The following is a 15898-nucleotide window of genomic DNA, read 5'->3' as shown; positions in this document are numbered from 1 at the left end:
CAACCACCCCGGTTTAAGTTCTTGCCAAATTTGTCATACCGTACGTACGGAAGATCTACATGTGCACTTAATATAGCCTTTAGTCTAGGGGTCTACGCTACCTAAATCTATCACAGAGTACGAGAACAAATTGAGCACTTCAGCTACCTATATTTACAGCCTGAAAAGACAAACAGAATAAATAATGTAACTTACTACATGTACCAGCAAATGGCGAAATTTGCAAAAGAGATTTTGGCATGAACAATGATGACGGCAAGTGGCACTTCAAAAAATACCTATGCCTATCACTATCAGGTGCAGGTGCAACTGAATGTGTGGAACATTGAAAAAAGTGTGTTTGTCCTGTGGAATGAAAAGGACATTGTAGTCGACTACATTTGGAGAGACATCCAATGTTTTAACAAACAAGTTCAGAGTGTAAAGCATTTCTATGTAACTGGTGTTCTTCCCGAGCTGGTAGGAAGATGGCTATGCCGGAAGCCAGTTGAATCATCAGAAGGAGGAGGAGTGAGGATTCCGGAAGCAGTGCCAACAGTAGAGAGGAGCGACGGTGAAGGGGGCAGGGTATGGTGCTATTGCGAGAAGCCATCATATGGAGATATGATCGGGTGTGATGGGAAAAACTGCAAGATCCAATGGTTTCACATGGACTGCCTGATGATTCGCGTCCCACCAAAGGGCAATTGGTACTGTCCCCATTATAGAAAGAAGCCAAAGAATGGAGGGAAGTTCAAGTCGAAGTAAAACACAAAATACAATTACAAAATTGTGAAGTAATAAGCAGTATTTTAAACAATAATTCATTTTCTCTTTCTTTTCATAGATACGGTATACCCTTGTTTGCCATACTTAATGACGCCTCTCCTGCACCCTAAGGGAAGGGAAGAGCGTTCATATAATTGTGCACACAACAGAGGAAGGTGAATAATCGAACAGACGTTCGGCATGTGGAAGCGGCGTTTCCCATTCCTAAACCTTCTACGTGTACATCTGGAGACCGTATTTCCCTTAATCGTTGCACGTGCAATTTTGTGGAACATTTCTGTAACATAAAGAGAGACTGAGATACCAGAAAGAATGTTAGAAGAGTACATGGAAGGAGTACTCCGGAAAGAGTGTTGCAGCCGAAAGGGAAGATATGCTTATAGAGTAAGAACACTGTTCTATACAATAGGAGCAACAACACACAAAAAAAGCGCAATAGCAAAGTTTCCTCAGAAAATGCAGTAATACCAATCAGGACGGCATAAGTCTTCATGTATTTCCTAAAGATCCCTTTTAAGTTTCATGGAAAGCACTTAAAAGCCTGTCTATATTGTGAATAAATATCTTTAAAATTATTGCAAATTTTCAATGTACTTGCATGAACATGTAGATAAACAACGCTGAACAAACAAAAAGCATAATGATAAAGCAAGTAGATCGATTAAAGAGTATAACTTTCTACAGATAATACACATGGTCATAAATTCAATGTTGATTAAAACCTCCCTGAGCTGATGAGTACACCTAGAGTTGTGTTTGTTTTGTTTTCGATCAAAACTTCAAACGTTCAGGACATTTATTTTTTATCTGAATTTACAAGGAAAAAATCATGAAGAAGAAGATCTCTAAGCTGGAGGGAAGAATAAAGGCCATGTTTGAGAAGGAGGCTGTCGGCATTGGGGAAACCGAGAGTGCTGCTTTTGCAGCAATATTTCAAAGAGAAGATCCCGATATGAATGACAAATTCCCGGAAGATTCACCACAGCAACTTCTTTGGCAAGAACAGAAGAAGCGCCTTAGTCGCAGCCCCAAGGGAATAAGGTGGCACCCAGCTATAATTCGCCTTTGCATTGCTATGTGTGCGAAATCTCCCAAGGCATATGACATTCTACGTACCTCTGGATTTTTAACACATTACACTACTACACCAACTTCACGAACCACAAACCAGACTTCAACAAAGAATTTATTGACAGAGTGTGCGACGACATGAACCTTAAGTCTCTTGGGGAAACACAGAGGAAAGTAACTCTCGCTTTTGACGAGATGAAGGTATCCCAGGGTCTGGTATATTCACACTCCACAGGTGATATTACTGGATTTACCAGCCTGGGTACCATGAATACAGAGTTTGAAGAGTTTGCGAGGAAATGTGGAGAAAGCGACGACCCAAAGATGGCATCTGATGTTCTCGTTCTGATGGTGCGGGCTATATGCTCATCGTATAGAAAACCTGTGGCATATTTTTCGACGCATGGAGTGACTGGCGACTAATTGTATGTAATTACAATGGAGGCACTGGAGTACCTCGCGCTCTGCGGCTTTGTGGTCAAAGCTTTGGTTAGTGATGGGGCATCAGCTAACCGTGGCCTCTACAAGCTACTCACAAGCTCAAGTCATCATGACCATTGTTTTGTTAATCCCTTCAATGATGAGATAGTCTATCTATTCAGCGATGTCCCCCACCTGATGAAACAACAAGGAACAATCTTGAAAATTCTGGGTACCACCAGAAGACAAGAAACCTGAAGGTTCGTTTTGTTTGCAGATTCACACTACATCTATTTTTATCTTTTTGGGAAAATCTATGGATGAAAAAATCACACATTAAGTTTTCATTAATTTTTGTTGGTAATTGTTTTAATTTGAGTATGGATTTTTGGTATCTGCAGTGCCAGTATCAACATAGTGCCAGCCAATAAATAAATGTTGTATTCCTTTCGCTTTTTTTACTTACAGTTTTAGCCATCTGGGAGTTTGTAATTTCCTTTATATCTGCCATATTACAATTTTCAAGTTTTGATTACCGGTACCAAATTTGTTTTGTATATCTGGCATGTATGACACATGTAATTTTCTCAAGAAAGTGCTACTTTATATTCCTCAAAGTTCCTTCATATTATCTAAGCCAGTTTTTATTTATTCTTTTGCATAGTTCCGCGGCTTGGATGTGTCATGGCAGCATATCCTACAAGTGTATGAATGGGACATGAAAAGCGCAAGAAGTCTCCGATTGCTACATCGCATTGGAGAAGATCACGTCCACTTGACCTCGTCTCATCGGATGAAAGTCAATGAAAGTTTCCCACCTCCCTGTTTGATGTAAGTTTTTTTTTTCTCCCTAGGTTCACCAGAAGAAGAACCAGAAAATGATGTTGACGCAGAAAAGGACGATGGTGAGATATTTTATGTTGTGAATTTGCTGAGGTCAAATGCAAGTTTAATGTAACTCGTTAAATGTATGTTTGTGATCAACTGTAACCCTTGAAAGGTAGTAGCCCTCATTTGCACACCCTCCTCAATTTCAATGAAATTCCATGGTTAGGAACTTTAAAGCGTAATAATAACCCTCTTTAAATTAGTAAGAACTCTGTTCGATACCATGGGAGCAACAAAAACACAAACAAAGTGCAAAAGCAAAGTTTCATTGCCTTCCGAGATATAATTGAATTCATCCGTGATCTTCTGCTGAATAATTCCCTGAGGTGTATGTCAATGCAGGCAGATTTTGACTACAAAAAAAAAACAGCAGTCGACTGGGCCAATTTTGTTCGGGACTTCTTTCGCCAATATGTTGAAGATGTGTTAAATTTGTGTTGTTTTGTATTAAATGTGATGTTGTTTTATGTACCAGTATAATTTAGGGCTTCCTTGGAAAGCAGGCCATTAAATTTTTGGGGGGGGGGGCTTGAATGGAACTACCCTACTGAAATAAAACTTAATACATAAATAATAATAAAATAAATGTCTACAGCCAAGAAGCCCCCATGAAGCTGTCCTGTCATTCTCTGGAGGAGAGAGGACAGAGAGAAGCAGATGAGGAGCTCATGGAGAGAGACTGGCAGAGGAGGATGGGGATAGAAGAACAGAGGAGGAGGAAGGACAGAGATCATGCACGGCAGCAACAAATTGAAGACAGAGAATTCAAAATGGCTTTAATGGCCATGATGGAGAGGCAGACTACATTATTGGCAAGAGTGACTGGTGATGTCCCACCACAGTCATACAGTGAACCACCACATGCAGGCCCAGCAACCCTAGCAGCAGAGAGAAGATAGAGGATTTAAGATGGCTTTGATGACCATGATGGAGAAACAAACCACCTTGTTGGTAAGAGTGACTGGTAATGTCCTACCACATTCATACAATGCACCACCACAGCCAATGTATAACATGCAGGCCCAGCAACCCCACCATCAGCCACATCATTCCCAGCAGGCACAACAGCCTCATCAGTCCCAACAGCATCAACAGCCTTAGCAATCTCAGTGTATTTAGATATTCAATTTTTGTTTCTTTTTTGCACAGATAAGAAAGGCAAAGGCAAAAAGAAGGCTCCTAAAAGAAAGGCAGAGAAAATTAAAGGGGCGTCAAAGATTGTTGCGGCCATCGATACATCAAAAAAGGAAATGAAGAAAGACATTCAAGAGATGGAGCAAAGACAGAGGGAAGCAGATGAGGAGCTCATGGAGAGAGACTGGCAAAAGTCATAAGTCACAGAGGTCAATTTCTGAAATTACTGGTTTTATAAAGGCGGAGGCATCTAGGAGACGCAGTCGCATTTGTCTTGTTTGGTCATGTGTCACATTGCTCTCCAACTCGGGCTGTAACTACCCACTGAAGATCTGCTACCCTTTGGACGGTTTTGAATTTCATAAAATTCAAGACGAAAAAATATAAAAATTTGTACTTTCATGCAAGCTCGGATAATTTGTCCAACCTTCTGAACCTCCAGAATTCCCATTTGCTCTTGATTTTAAGAGGCAAAACTTTTTTTTTATTTTTTTATTGGAAGCGTTCCCCTACGTGTTAAGGCTGCCATTTTTTAATTCAAAATGTAGAAAACGCATAAAGTGCGATTCTCACGTCACTGTTCAATTTTCTTTTCGACTGCAGAAGGGACTCGCTTATATCAAAATTGCACTTCTCAGCGTATCATGAATATTCATACACTGCAGAATACGGCGCATGCGTATTTTACAATTCGATTAAAAAATTGCGGCCTTAATCGAAAAAAATAAAAGTTTTGCCTCTTAAAATCAAAAGCAAATGCTGCAATGATGTGCGAATACAAACATTATTTAAATTGTTATTTGTTTCCTCATTCTGATGATAGAAAATTCATTTAGCTCATGATATATTACATGTCATCCAAAAAAAAGAATATCTGGAGAAATGTGTACATTAGAAAAGTAGAAGTTGATCTCATTTTTCTTATTTTGTTTATTGCAGTTGCAACCGGACACTATATATTTAGTGTCAGATGAAAACAGGGCCACGCTACCAGAAGATGGAAAGTTCATGGCCATTGAGCTCTCGGCCACGACTCACTATAGAGTTATGGGAAATCCAGTATGCCCTCCTCCACTGCCGGCTCAAGCTACCACACCCAGGCCGGATGCTGTCCCGTACAGGACTGGGGCCATTGCCGGTAAATATTTTCATTATCTTCAATGCCTCTGCTACCTAAAATGGAGCCGCTGGCATTGTGCTTTCTGGTTGTCTGTCTGTCCTATTTTCTCTTTCTCTTAATATCTCAAGTCCAAGAACCACATTTAAATATTAGTACTACATGTACATGTACATGTGTCATCACCATTGAATTCAACATTTCATTCTGTTAAACACATGATATCTGGGCTAACGGAGAGGTATTGTCATGAATTTTGTGTCATTTGAAAGCTGCATACAAGCTCTATCATACCTGTAAATATGAGCTCTGCCTCACTAGTACATGAAATCGTCACACTGCACTTGAGAATGAAAAATGGATATACTGTGATCAGAGTATTGTTTCACACTATACCATGCCAGTGAAAAACAACCTCACTATTTATAATGAGGTGTACAGGTATGTTCAGCCCTACGTTTGATGCAATATTGTTGAACATAAAAGTAACTTCAGTTATCTGTTACATTATGGTCCTCCTGGTAAACAAATTGATTTGTACATATACAGTCATGTACAAGTACATCTATAGTTTACCCATCCAATTTGATGGAATAATGTTTATGATTTTTGATAATAATAATTGGCCATGTGTTTTGAACCCGCCACCCCAAAAGGATGGATTTGGTATGCTTTTTCAAATTCTATTCGGTTTAACATATGATATCTTGGCTAAACAGAGGGCCTGAATAAAAGCTCTATCATTCCTGTATATATGAGCTCTTTAGCCCTTGAAATAACGACACGGCACGGAGGAGGACAGAGGACAGAGAGATGCAAGGCAGATGCAAGGCAGCAGCAAAGAGAAGATAGAGAACTTAAGATTGCTGTTTTGTTCGCAATGTCTCACTGGACGGAGGAGCATGTTTCGTTGCCGATTTGTTCGTGAAGGGAGGGGGAAATTTTTGACCAGGTCGTACGATGAACTAAGTATAAAAATGAAGACCGCCGTGGTAGAAAAAAGCACACAACAGATACGGAACAAACTCAAAAACTTGAAAAGTGAGTATCGAAAAGACAAGGACAACTTAAATAGGAGTGGAAGGGACAGGAAACCCACAGGCAAATTCTTTGATGCCATGGACGAAGTCCTGGGGAGCAGGCCAGCCACCGACCCCCCTAACATCCACCAGTCAATGGCTCTAGATGACGATGACGATGATGCCTCGGTGCCAGGGGCTGCGGATAGTGTGGCATCAAGCGAGAGGACAGAGAGTATGCAAGGCAGCAGCAGAGAGAAGATAGAGAACTTAAGATGGCTTCGATGACCATGATGGAGTGACAAACCAACCTGTTGGTAAGAGTGACTGGTGATGTCCCACCACAGTCATACAGTGCACCACCACATGCAGGCCCGACAACCCCTTCATCATCCACACCATTCCCAGCAGGCGCAACAGCCTTAGAAGGAATCAAAGAAAATTCATACACCTTTAGCTTGTTTTCACACATTTTGTTATGTGCACCATACATGTACCGTACTTACGGCAAGACCTACGGTCACCTACCAGTAAGGCAGTATACTAAAGCTGCTATTAGTACACTATTAGATTCTTCAGATTCTCTACTATTGCTAAAGAATCTGGAGCAAACTATCAAGAAAATTGGGCATCGACTAACTATTAATTTAGGTGCGCAGATGACAGTTCTTTATACAAGATATGATTGATAAATTGTAGACGTGAGGTCTTGGACCTAATATCACATGCACTGGACAAAATTAAAAACTACTTTCGATGCAATGAGTTTGAAAGTATAAATGTATATATGTAGAAGACTATATTTGTGAGTATGTATCATTATGCCCGCACTAAATTGGTAAGGAACTATTGTAAATGATTCATTTGAACTTGAAGATTCCAGCTGTTTAGAAGAAACAAAGTTCCTGGTACTGGTAGGAGGAGAAGGGCACGCTGTCTTGGTAGGACTCGAAGTCGCACAATGACGATCAATGTAGGACTGCTGCCCCATCCATTGGTCAAATCCATTTCCGAAGTATCAAAGTCAGGTACCGGTATTCAAATTATTTCATACAGTTGTAATCTACTGTCCCTCATTTCATAAAACTCATATATATTAAATTCACTTACAATTAATAAGTGATATAAGCAATTAAAACTATTCATTTCATTGATTATGAGCAGGATTGTCATAGATTTCTGCTCTTCGTTGTTGATAACAAGTTGGAAAAAAAAAAAAAAAAAAAAAAATCACTTTTAAGGTTTTGAACAACTCTGTTTTTGTTTTTTTCTCCCATTTTGTATGTAGATAGATGTGTGTTTCAGGTGTGTTCGTTTTCTGTATGTATGTATATAATATGTGTGTATGTGCTCGTACAAGAGCTACATTAATTGTGATGAGTGGGGGTAAGAGAACACAATGCTGTCTTTTATTCTGTCAGTCTAAAATCAACGTTGTCAGAGTTACTAAACAAAGGAGAGAACAAAAGGGTGCCTCCGCAGTGTAGCAATTGGATTTGTGTGTGTGTGTGTGTGTGTGTGTGGGGGGGGGGTGGCTATATTTTATGAGTTTTCTTTGTTTAAAAATATTCTATGAAAATGAGCCAAAAATATTTGTAAATTAACCTACATGATTGTTGAATGTTTCATAGTATATTGCCTTTGTATGCATCCAATTAAATTCATAATCTTTTTCTAATTAGTATTTTTTTTCCTCTTTACTCATTGCTCTCCTTTTCATTCCTTCCAGGGGGGCTTCCTACCCAAAAAATAATAGTGCCCTTGCAGATGTCGTCAGTCGATTTTAGGCTTAAGCTGAGGTCGGAGTTTCTCAGCTTAGCAGGAAGAGATTTCAAGCTTTGCAGGGCGGGACCAAGTAAGGTGCTGGTTACACTCCCTGAACATGTTGACAGGCCAGAAGACTTGCAAAATAAAGAGCATTGTGGAGACCTCCTTAAGACTCTGATAGCAAATTTGCCAGATCCCGAAGAGCGCGTAGAGCGAAAAATCCTTTGGGATAATAGTTGCATTATACATATTGTATTACTTCATCTCATTATTGTTATTAAAATGATTACTTCATGTTTTGTTTTCTTTCTTTCTTGAATCCAATTTCAAGTACGTGCTGGGCTACACTACGGACGAACTCCTTTCGGACGAGGTAATGAGTGTAAAGCAGCTTACATACTTTTGTTCATAGAAAAATAAATCTTTGTGGTGGTATTTATATGGGTGTGTAAAGTTGAGAATTGAAATTGGATGTATCTTTGAAGATGTTTTGTTGTTGATATTACAGGACCCCGATCACAAAATGAAAACAAAAATCATGATATTCATTCTGTTTGTCATTTAAAGACATACTTCGAGTCCCACGTTTTCGGGGTGGTACCCCACCTACCTAAGCTAGCAACACCGCCGCCGCCGCCACCACCACCGCCACCACCACCGCCACCACCACCACCACCACCACCACCATCGCCACCATCGCCACCATCGCCACCATCGCCACCATCGCCACCATCACCACCCCTACCACCACCACCGCCTCCAACCATGGACCTGAAGGACTCCTTCGAGGAGGCCCGTTGGAGGCACCAACGGACCCAATCTAAGCAGACCGACATCAGCATGGAGGACATGCTACGGCACTACAGGGACTAATTCCCTAATCATCTGTGATGCCATGAGGGAACATTAATTTGTTCCCTCACATTGATTATTTTAATTATCCTTTGATTTCTATCACATAATCATGAATGTTTCTCTTTATCCCCCAGTTTGTTTGCATACCGTATTTGGCAACAGCCAAATGCGGGCCGTCGTGCAGGAAAACTTCATTCCCCGCAGGCACAATGTGCTTGTCAACTGCACTCAAGGTGGGACTTGCGCCCACCTGGAGAAGGAGATCGCAATTTTCAATTTCCCAAGAAAGCCGGACTTCATCATCCTGGAAGTTGGGACGAATAACATCATGATCGACAACTGGCAGGAGGCTCTAAGTTGCCATCCTCCCAAGACTGGATAATAAACGAGAGCTCGTTCATGTTTGGAACGGTGCTTTCGATAGGATCTGCCGGGAGGAGAATGTGGAATGGCTGGACCCCCGGTCATCCTTCCCGTTTGGAACGGTGCTTTCGAGAGGATCTGCCGGGAGGAGAATGTGGAATGGCTGGACCCCCGGTCATCCTTCCCGTTTGGAACGGTGCTTTCGAGAGGATCTGCCGGGAGGAGAATGTGGAATGGCTGGACCCCCGGTCATCCTTCCCGTTTGGAACGGTGCTTTCGAGAGGATCTGCCGGGAGGAGAATGTGGAATGGCTGGACCCCCGGTCATCCTTCCCGTTTGGAACGGTGCTTTCGAGAGGATCTGCCGGGAGAAGAATGTGGAATGGCTGGACCCCCGGTCATCCTTCCCGTTTGGAACAGTGCTTTCGAGAGGATCTGCCGGGAGGAGAATGTGGAATGGCTTGACCCCCGGTCATCCTTCCCGTTTGGAACGGTGCTTTCGAGAGGATCTGCCGGGAGGAGAATGTGGAATGGCTGGACCCCCGGTCATCCTTCCCAGAGGGGGAGCGAACACTGTGGGCGAGGGCGATGACTACGGGATCCCGCGCTTGATGGAGATCATCTCTAACCACTTCCCGTAGTCATCATGTATATATTTATTATGTGACATTTACATGCCTTATAATTGTGTTTTCATGTATCAGCTGAATTTTTTTCTTCTAATAAATACAACGTTTCTTTTAACTTGTAATTGGCAATGTGCAAAAGTCGAAAGTGAAAGCCGAAAGCCTATCACAAAACCAGGCTATGACCGTAGCTAGTGATGGTACCTCAAAATTCTGTCATCACTAAGCTTCGTATGGTGTTTTCATGGAAGAGGGTAGTTCAGGGTTACTGGTAGGCATGTGCGAAACCGATGACGGCACTGCAGGCACAACTCTAGAGACCTTAAAGGAGATAGTACGAGACGTCGTCCATAAGCCGGATGATGAAGCTCAAAGTCATGCGATGAAAACTGTATTCAGTAATATAAAGAACACAATGAGCGATAGGCATATCGTACAGAAAAAGTTTAACAAACTTCTTAGGGACTATAGGCAAAGTATCCTTCCTAGTGTAGTTGGGGGTGGTCTAATATGACACAGGTCGAACAGGATCAGGTCGGGACCATGCATAATTTCTTCCGCGGGCTTCATTTTTTGGTAGGATTAGCAGATTATTTGTCAAAGACACTAGGTGCCTGGGAAGACATGATTTTGTGGGAGACTAAGGTGGGTGCCGCGGCTTTAAGTGGGGTGTACGTTAAAGGTAGTGAAAGACGGTTTTGCACAATGGGCTCCCCAATCTGTTAAAGGTTCTTGCACCCGTTTGACATATCCACATTCAATTTTGGCGCTTCATCATAACTTTCTATATTATATACTCCACTTGTTACTCATAATTATGCAGTCACACGGCTGAGGTCGCAGGGCACCTGCCACCAGATTTCAAAAAGGTGTCAGTGGGAAACAGAATGGGACCTGGTGTAGGGGCATAGATCGCTACGCTAAAGGTAGTGAAAGTGGTACTGAACGGCTCGTTCTTACTGTATGTAAGTCTGTCCAGGAACCCGCTTGTGAGAAGTCGGGAAAACCTCTTCAATTTAGGACATTACTCAAATCCAAGGGGATTTGGGCCGTACCCCTCGCTCCCTTTATAGGCAATAGGTTTAATATTTTGTTTCACAATGGTGCCGGTGTTGCCCACCTGAAGGAGGAATTAAGAAAATTCTTTGAAAAATACAGATGATAATCTCCTAATGAAGGCTGTTCACGCTGATCTAGGCGTCGATCAATATATCGCAGGCACGCGTGCGCTAGGTTTGATCGATAAGATAGTGACGGGTCCTTTGTGGCGCTTACTGAATGAAAAGGGGCACATAGTAGAAATAAATGACTGTTACCTAGTCATGCAAGAGTGTTTCTCTAGATGGTCTAAAGACAGTAGACAGTTTATGGTGGGCAACTATCTCCTGTTCAATGACATTCAAGTCCACACAGATGAGATATATCAGTCGTTGGTGAGTCCCGACGCGGAGCTAGATTCTATGACTAGGCAAATTCAAAAATTGCTTTTCATGACTTTCTGCCAAGTTACCGAGAAGATGCTATCAGACCATTTACCGTCCAGTACGCATGTGGGAATGAGTGAGCAGAAGATGGAAGAGACAGTAAGTGTGCCTAGGCATAATGTAGGTGTAGTGAGGGACTTTGGGATGTTAGATAGGCTTATGCGCTTAAAACCATCAGCAAGTACACTAGTATACGAAGGTATATAAATACTTTTAATGCCCTACAACCATGATTTAGAGAGTTACATTCAGAAAACTAATATGGTTCTTAGCTAACCTATGAAATGATTTTCATTGTCACGTGTATAATATTGACAACTCTAGTCTAGTCGCATTGTCATGTAAAGATCCGAGACAATAGCCGGATTGTTTAGTCTAGCAATAACACAAAGAGGGCTAATCAAACACCTTGCTCCCTACTCCAGCCACCACCTTAACCTTTCTTATCTTCCATGTAGATGCCAACCAGACGGGTCGATGGGCAGTGAGAAACAAGACATGGGGATAATTTGGAATTTGTCATTCTTTCCTAAAGCAGACCTGAAGGGTTGAGAGTCACAAGCGGAGTCCGGACTGTTTGATAATAAACATACATACAATATTTTTCTTATTTTACCACCTATATGGGGATATTTCCCAACTCGTAACTATAGGGCCCACTGTCAAGTGGCTGGTATAAGTTACCCTGTGGGTAACAAATAAATTCAAACAAAGAATGGAAAACTCCTTTGCGTGGGAGGGAACCAGTTTTGCTGAAGGCAATACAACAGTTGAGGATTCACCCTCAAGTAGTGACGATTTTGTTAATAATGTCGGTTTCAAAGTAGCTATGGCAAATCCCACTGCATGGGAGGAAGCCAATATTACAGAAGGCAATACAGCAGTTGAGGATTCACCCTCAAGTAGTGACGATTTTGTTAATAATGTCGGTTTCAAAGTAGCTATGGCAAATCCCACTGCGTGGGAGGAAGCCAATATTACAGAAGGCAATACAGCAGTTGAGGATTCACCCTCAAGTAGTGACGATTTTGTTAATAATGTCGGTTTCAAAGTAGCTATGGCAAATCCCACTGCGTGGGAGGAAGCCAATATTACAGAAGGCAATACAGCAGTTGAGGATTCACCCTCAAGTAGTGACGATTTTGTTAATAATGTCGGTTTCAAAGTAGCTATGGCAAATCCCACTGCGTGGGAGGAAGCCAATATTACGGAAGGCAATACAGCAGTTGAGGATTCACCCTCAAGTAGTGACGATTTTGTAAATAATGTCGGCTTCAAAGTAGCTATGGCAGATCCCACTGCGTGGGAGGAAGCCAATATTACAGAAGGCAATACAGCAGTTGAGGATTCACCCTCAAGTAGTAATTCTGTTGATAATGTTGGGATCCAAATAGACATGGCGGGCCCCACTGCGTGGGAGGACGCCGATAGTAATGAAGATGAAGATAACATAGAAGTTGAGGGCACACCCATTAATACTAATGTAGCAATAGTCAAGTGGAGGGCGGATGCCTATGCATGCTCGTGTCGTGAACGAAACTTCATTTCATTGTATATATTTAAGTCAAAACATGGCAATGAGAGCAATTACATTCAGTCCACTTAGAACAGACTCCAAAGCTCTTTTTCAAAGTCTAAACATTTTAAATATTTTTCAACTTCATGAACTTCTTGTATCAACATTTATGTATGATTTGGTAAAAGGTTTTTTACCACACTCTTTAGTGGATTATTGTCAGATGATACAGCACAGATATGCAACTAGGAGAAAAGAAAGTGGCTTACTTCATCAACCAAAATGTAAGACAACGCAAGGGCAATTTTGTATTTCGTTTGTAGGAACAAAGCTGTGGAATGATCTGCCAGATGAAATTAGATTAAAAACATCAAGGATATCTTTTCGGAGACATCTTTCCACCTACCTTCTATGTAAATGACGTGGGCTCAATCCCACCCCCCTTCGTTTTTTCCTTTTATATTACTTGTCTTCCTTTTATATAAGTATACACTTCCTTGTTAATGATTATAGCAGCCTTAAGCTTTTACAGGATTTGTGCATGTACGAACATGTGTATGATTATTTTTATTAATACATTTTTATGAACACATTGATGATTTTATTTCTTCAAAGATTTGTCTACTTTCATTATAATGCTTTAACGCTTAAGCTTTTTTATTTTTATTTTTTCATTTTAGTAAAGAAAAAAAGTTACATGATATTGTATTATTTTGTTGTTTATATGTAAATACAAAACAAACAAGTTTTACATTCATATGTAAAAACAAATTAACAGAAAAAAATCTTGCCAAAGAATGGAACTAGGCTCGACTAGCACTTGTGCTAACTTCTAGTTCCCATTAACAACTTCAGCTAAACATAGTAATATACATATTTACGTATATATCTTTTGTACATTTAATAGTATGCAGATGTATGTCTAAAAAATATCGTTTTAAAACCATTACTGTTCAATCGACATTACTCTTGTGTTATGTATACATGTATCAGTATTATTCTTTGCATTATATGATTGTTCATAATGTACTGTCATTATTGTGATGTGTTGTTGTTAATAAATTCAAATTCAATCTATTATATGAATTGAGAAGTGCTGATTTACACTACAATTGTATTGTATAATTTTTGATTTTATATGTATGTCTATATTTTTTGTAAAATGTGGAACAAACTTGAAACTTGAATTACAAAAACTAGAGTACTGTCGTTTCACTGGTTATTTTGCCTTAAAACCATCAGCGAGTACACTAGTAAACGAAGGCATTATGATGAATGTTCGAAATAGAACTAGCGAATGGAGGAAAGGTCCGACAGAAAGGAAACGAGAAGAGTACATAGAGAACTCCCGAATGAAAGTCGCATCCACAAGGGAAGAATACGCACGTAGAGCGAAAATCCTTTGGGATAATAGGGAAGCGAAACGCAAAGATAAGAAGCAAATTGCATTAGACAAGGAAGAGAAAAAAATATTCGGACGCAAAAGGTGTATGCTAGTGTGAGGAGTAAATGCGGGGGAATTTGGCTCACCGAATTGGAGGTGGCATCTAAATTACAGGGAGTAAATGAAAAAGAAGGCACCGGAACGCTGATTGCCCAGCTGTAGGCTAGGAAACATGTCTTGGGGAGAAAAAACGTAGAAGGTAATCTAAACATTAGTGTAAAAGGTAAGAAGAAAAGCTTGCTAGAGCCAAGACAATCTCTCATTTCTATCATTAGAGCAGCAGCGGAGAGGGAAGATAACGTAGAAGATGGGGACGACACAAATTATAACAACAAGTGTGCAGTTTCCGACAAGATGCAGGAATTCCGTAAAAAAACGTGCGAAAAAAGGACTAAAGAAAGGGGGCAGGCATGAAGCAAGGATGCAAGGTGTGAGAGTGCAGTATGATAACTTAGTAGGAAAGATAGTTGACCACATAACTTGTAACGAGGATGATATGGAGGAGGGGTGGTACCGAGCTATTGTAGTAGGCAAACACAAAAGAAGCCTTAGGCTTAGCTATGATATCAATCCGGAAACAATATAAACATTCACTAAACGCGACATTCTAGAAGATTTGGAAGGGGAGATAAAGGTCGTAGTATTAAACATAGCCGATGTTGTAGGCATGCATGTAATGCATCAATTATCCCTTCTTTCTTTCTATCTCCCTGTCCCTCTATGGGGTTTTATAACATAGGCCTATTTGGGGTGAAAAGTCGTGTCTTTTTCGAAAGCAAATATTATTGCATACTCATGTATGATTGTATAGTTATGTATGATTGCTTGTGAGAGGTTACTACTCACATTCTTCATCAGTGCCTAGGACGCGAAATTGATGTTGAAAATAATGTAAAATCTGTTTCCGAAGGAGACTTATACGCAGGAAAGTTGGTTCTGCTCCTTGTTGGATGGATTTAAAAACTAATTACTAGCCTAACTCATGATAACTTTCACAAAAAAAAATCCATTTACCTATGCAACACTCCCTCCTTGGTAAATACCACCCCCTCCCCCATTCAGTAGAATGGTAACAATAGCAATGTTGCAATGGGGTAAACAACAAGTCACAAACCATGTTTAATTGTTGTGTCAAATGAACAAAAGATTGACTGTGTGTGATAGCTCACACAACCATGGCCGCTCTGATACACAAGGTGCTCCTGAAGGAGCTCCAATCTAGCAATCCCTCAATCGGACTAGCCGTCACCCGAGAGTGGCTACATTACCAAACTATCAAAAGTTATTGTTTATTCAAACATTTTATTATCTTTTGTTCTTCCTATGAGGATTTTTTTTTTTTGAGCACCAGTTTAATGAAATGGTATGGTATTTTATATGCGCCCCTCAATGTGCCCGCCCTGCATGATACCTGTGGAGTTTGTGCA

At 40.7% G+C, this 15898-nt stretch overlaps 1 protein-coding gene across 1 annotated transcript; it reads left to right on the top strand.

Moving 5' to 3' along the window:
- Positions 1-249: 249 nt before the first annotated feature.
- On the top strand, positions 250-747 carry LOC105440512. The gene has a single exon (XM_011670764.1). The coding sequence runs from the start codon at positions 250-252 to the stop codon at positions 745-747; it is 498 nt and encodes a 165-aa protein (XP_011669066.1).
- Positions 748-15898: the final 15151 nt, after the last annotated feature.

The sequence above is a fragment of the Strongylocentrotus purpuratus genome, unplaced genomic scaffold (assembly GCF_000002235.5).
Source record: "Strongylocentrotus purpuratus isolate Spur 01 unplaced genomic scaffold, Spur_5.0 spur5_scaffold_7, whole genome shotgun sequence".
NCBI lineage: Eukaryota > Metazoa > Echinodermata > Echinoidea > Camarodonta > Strongylocentrotidae > Strongylocentrotus > Strongylocentrotus purpuratus.
The sequence above is the reverse complement of the archived record's forward strand: the minus strand, read 5'-3'. Positions and strand labels throughout refer to the sequence as shown.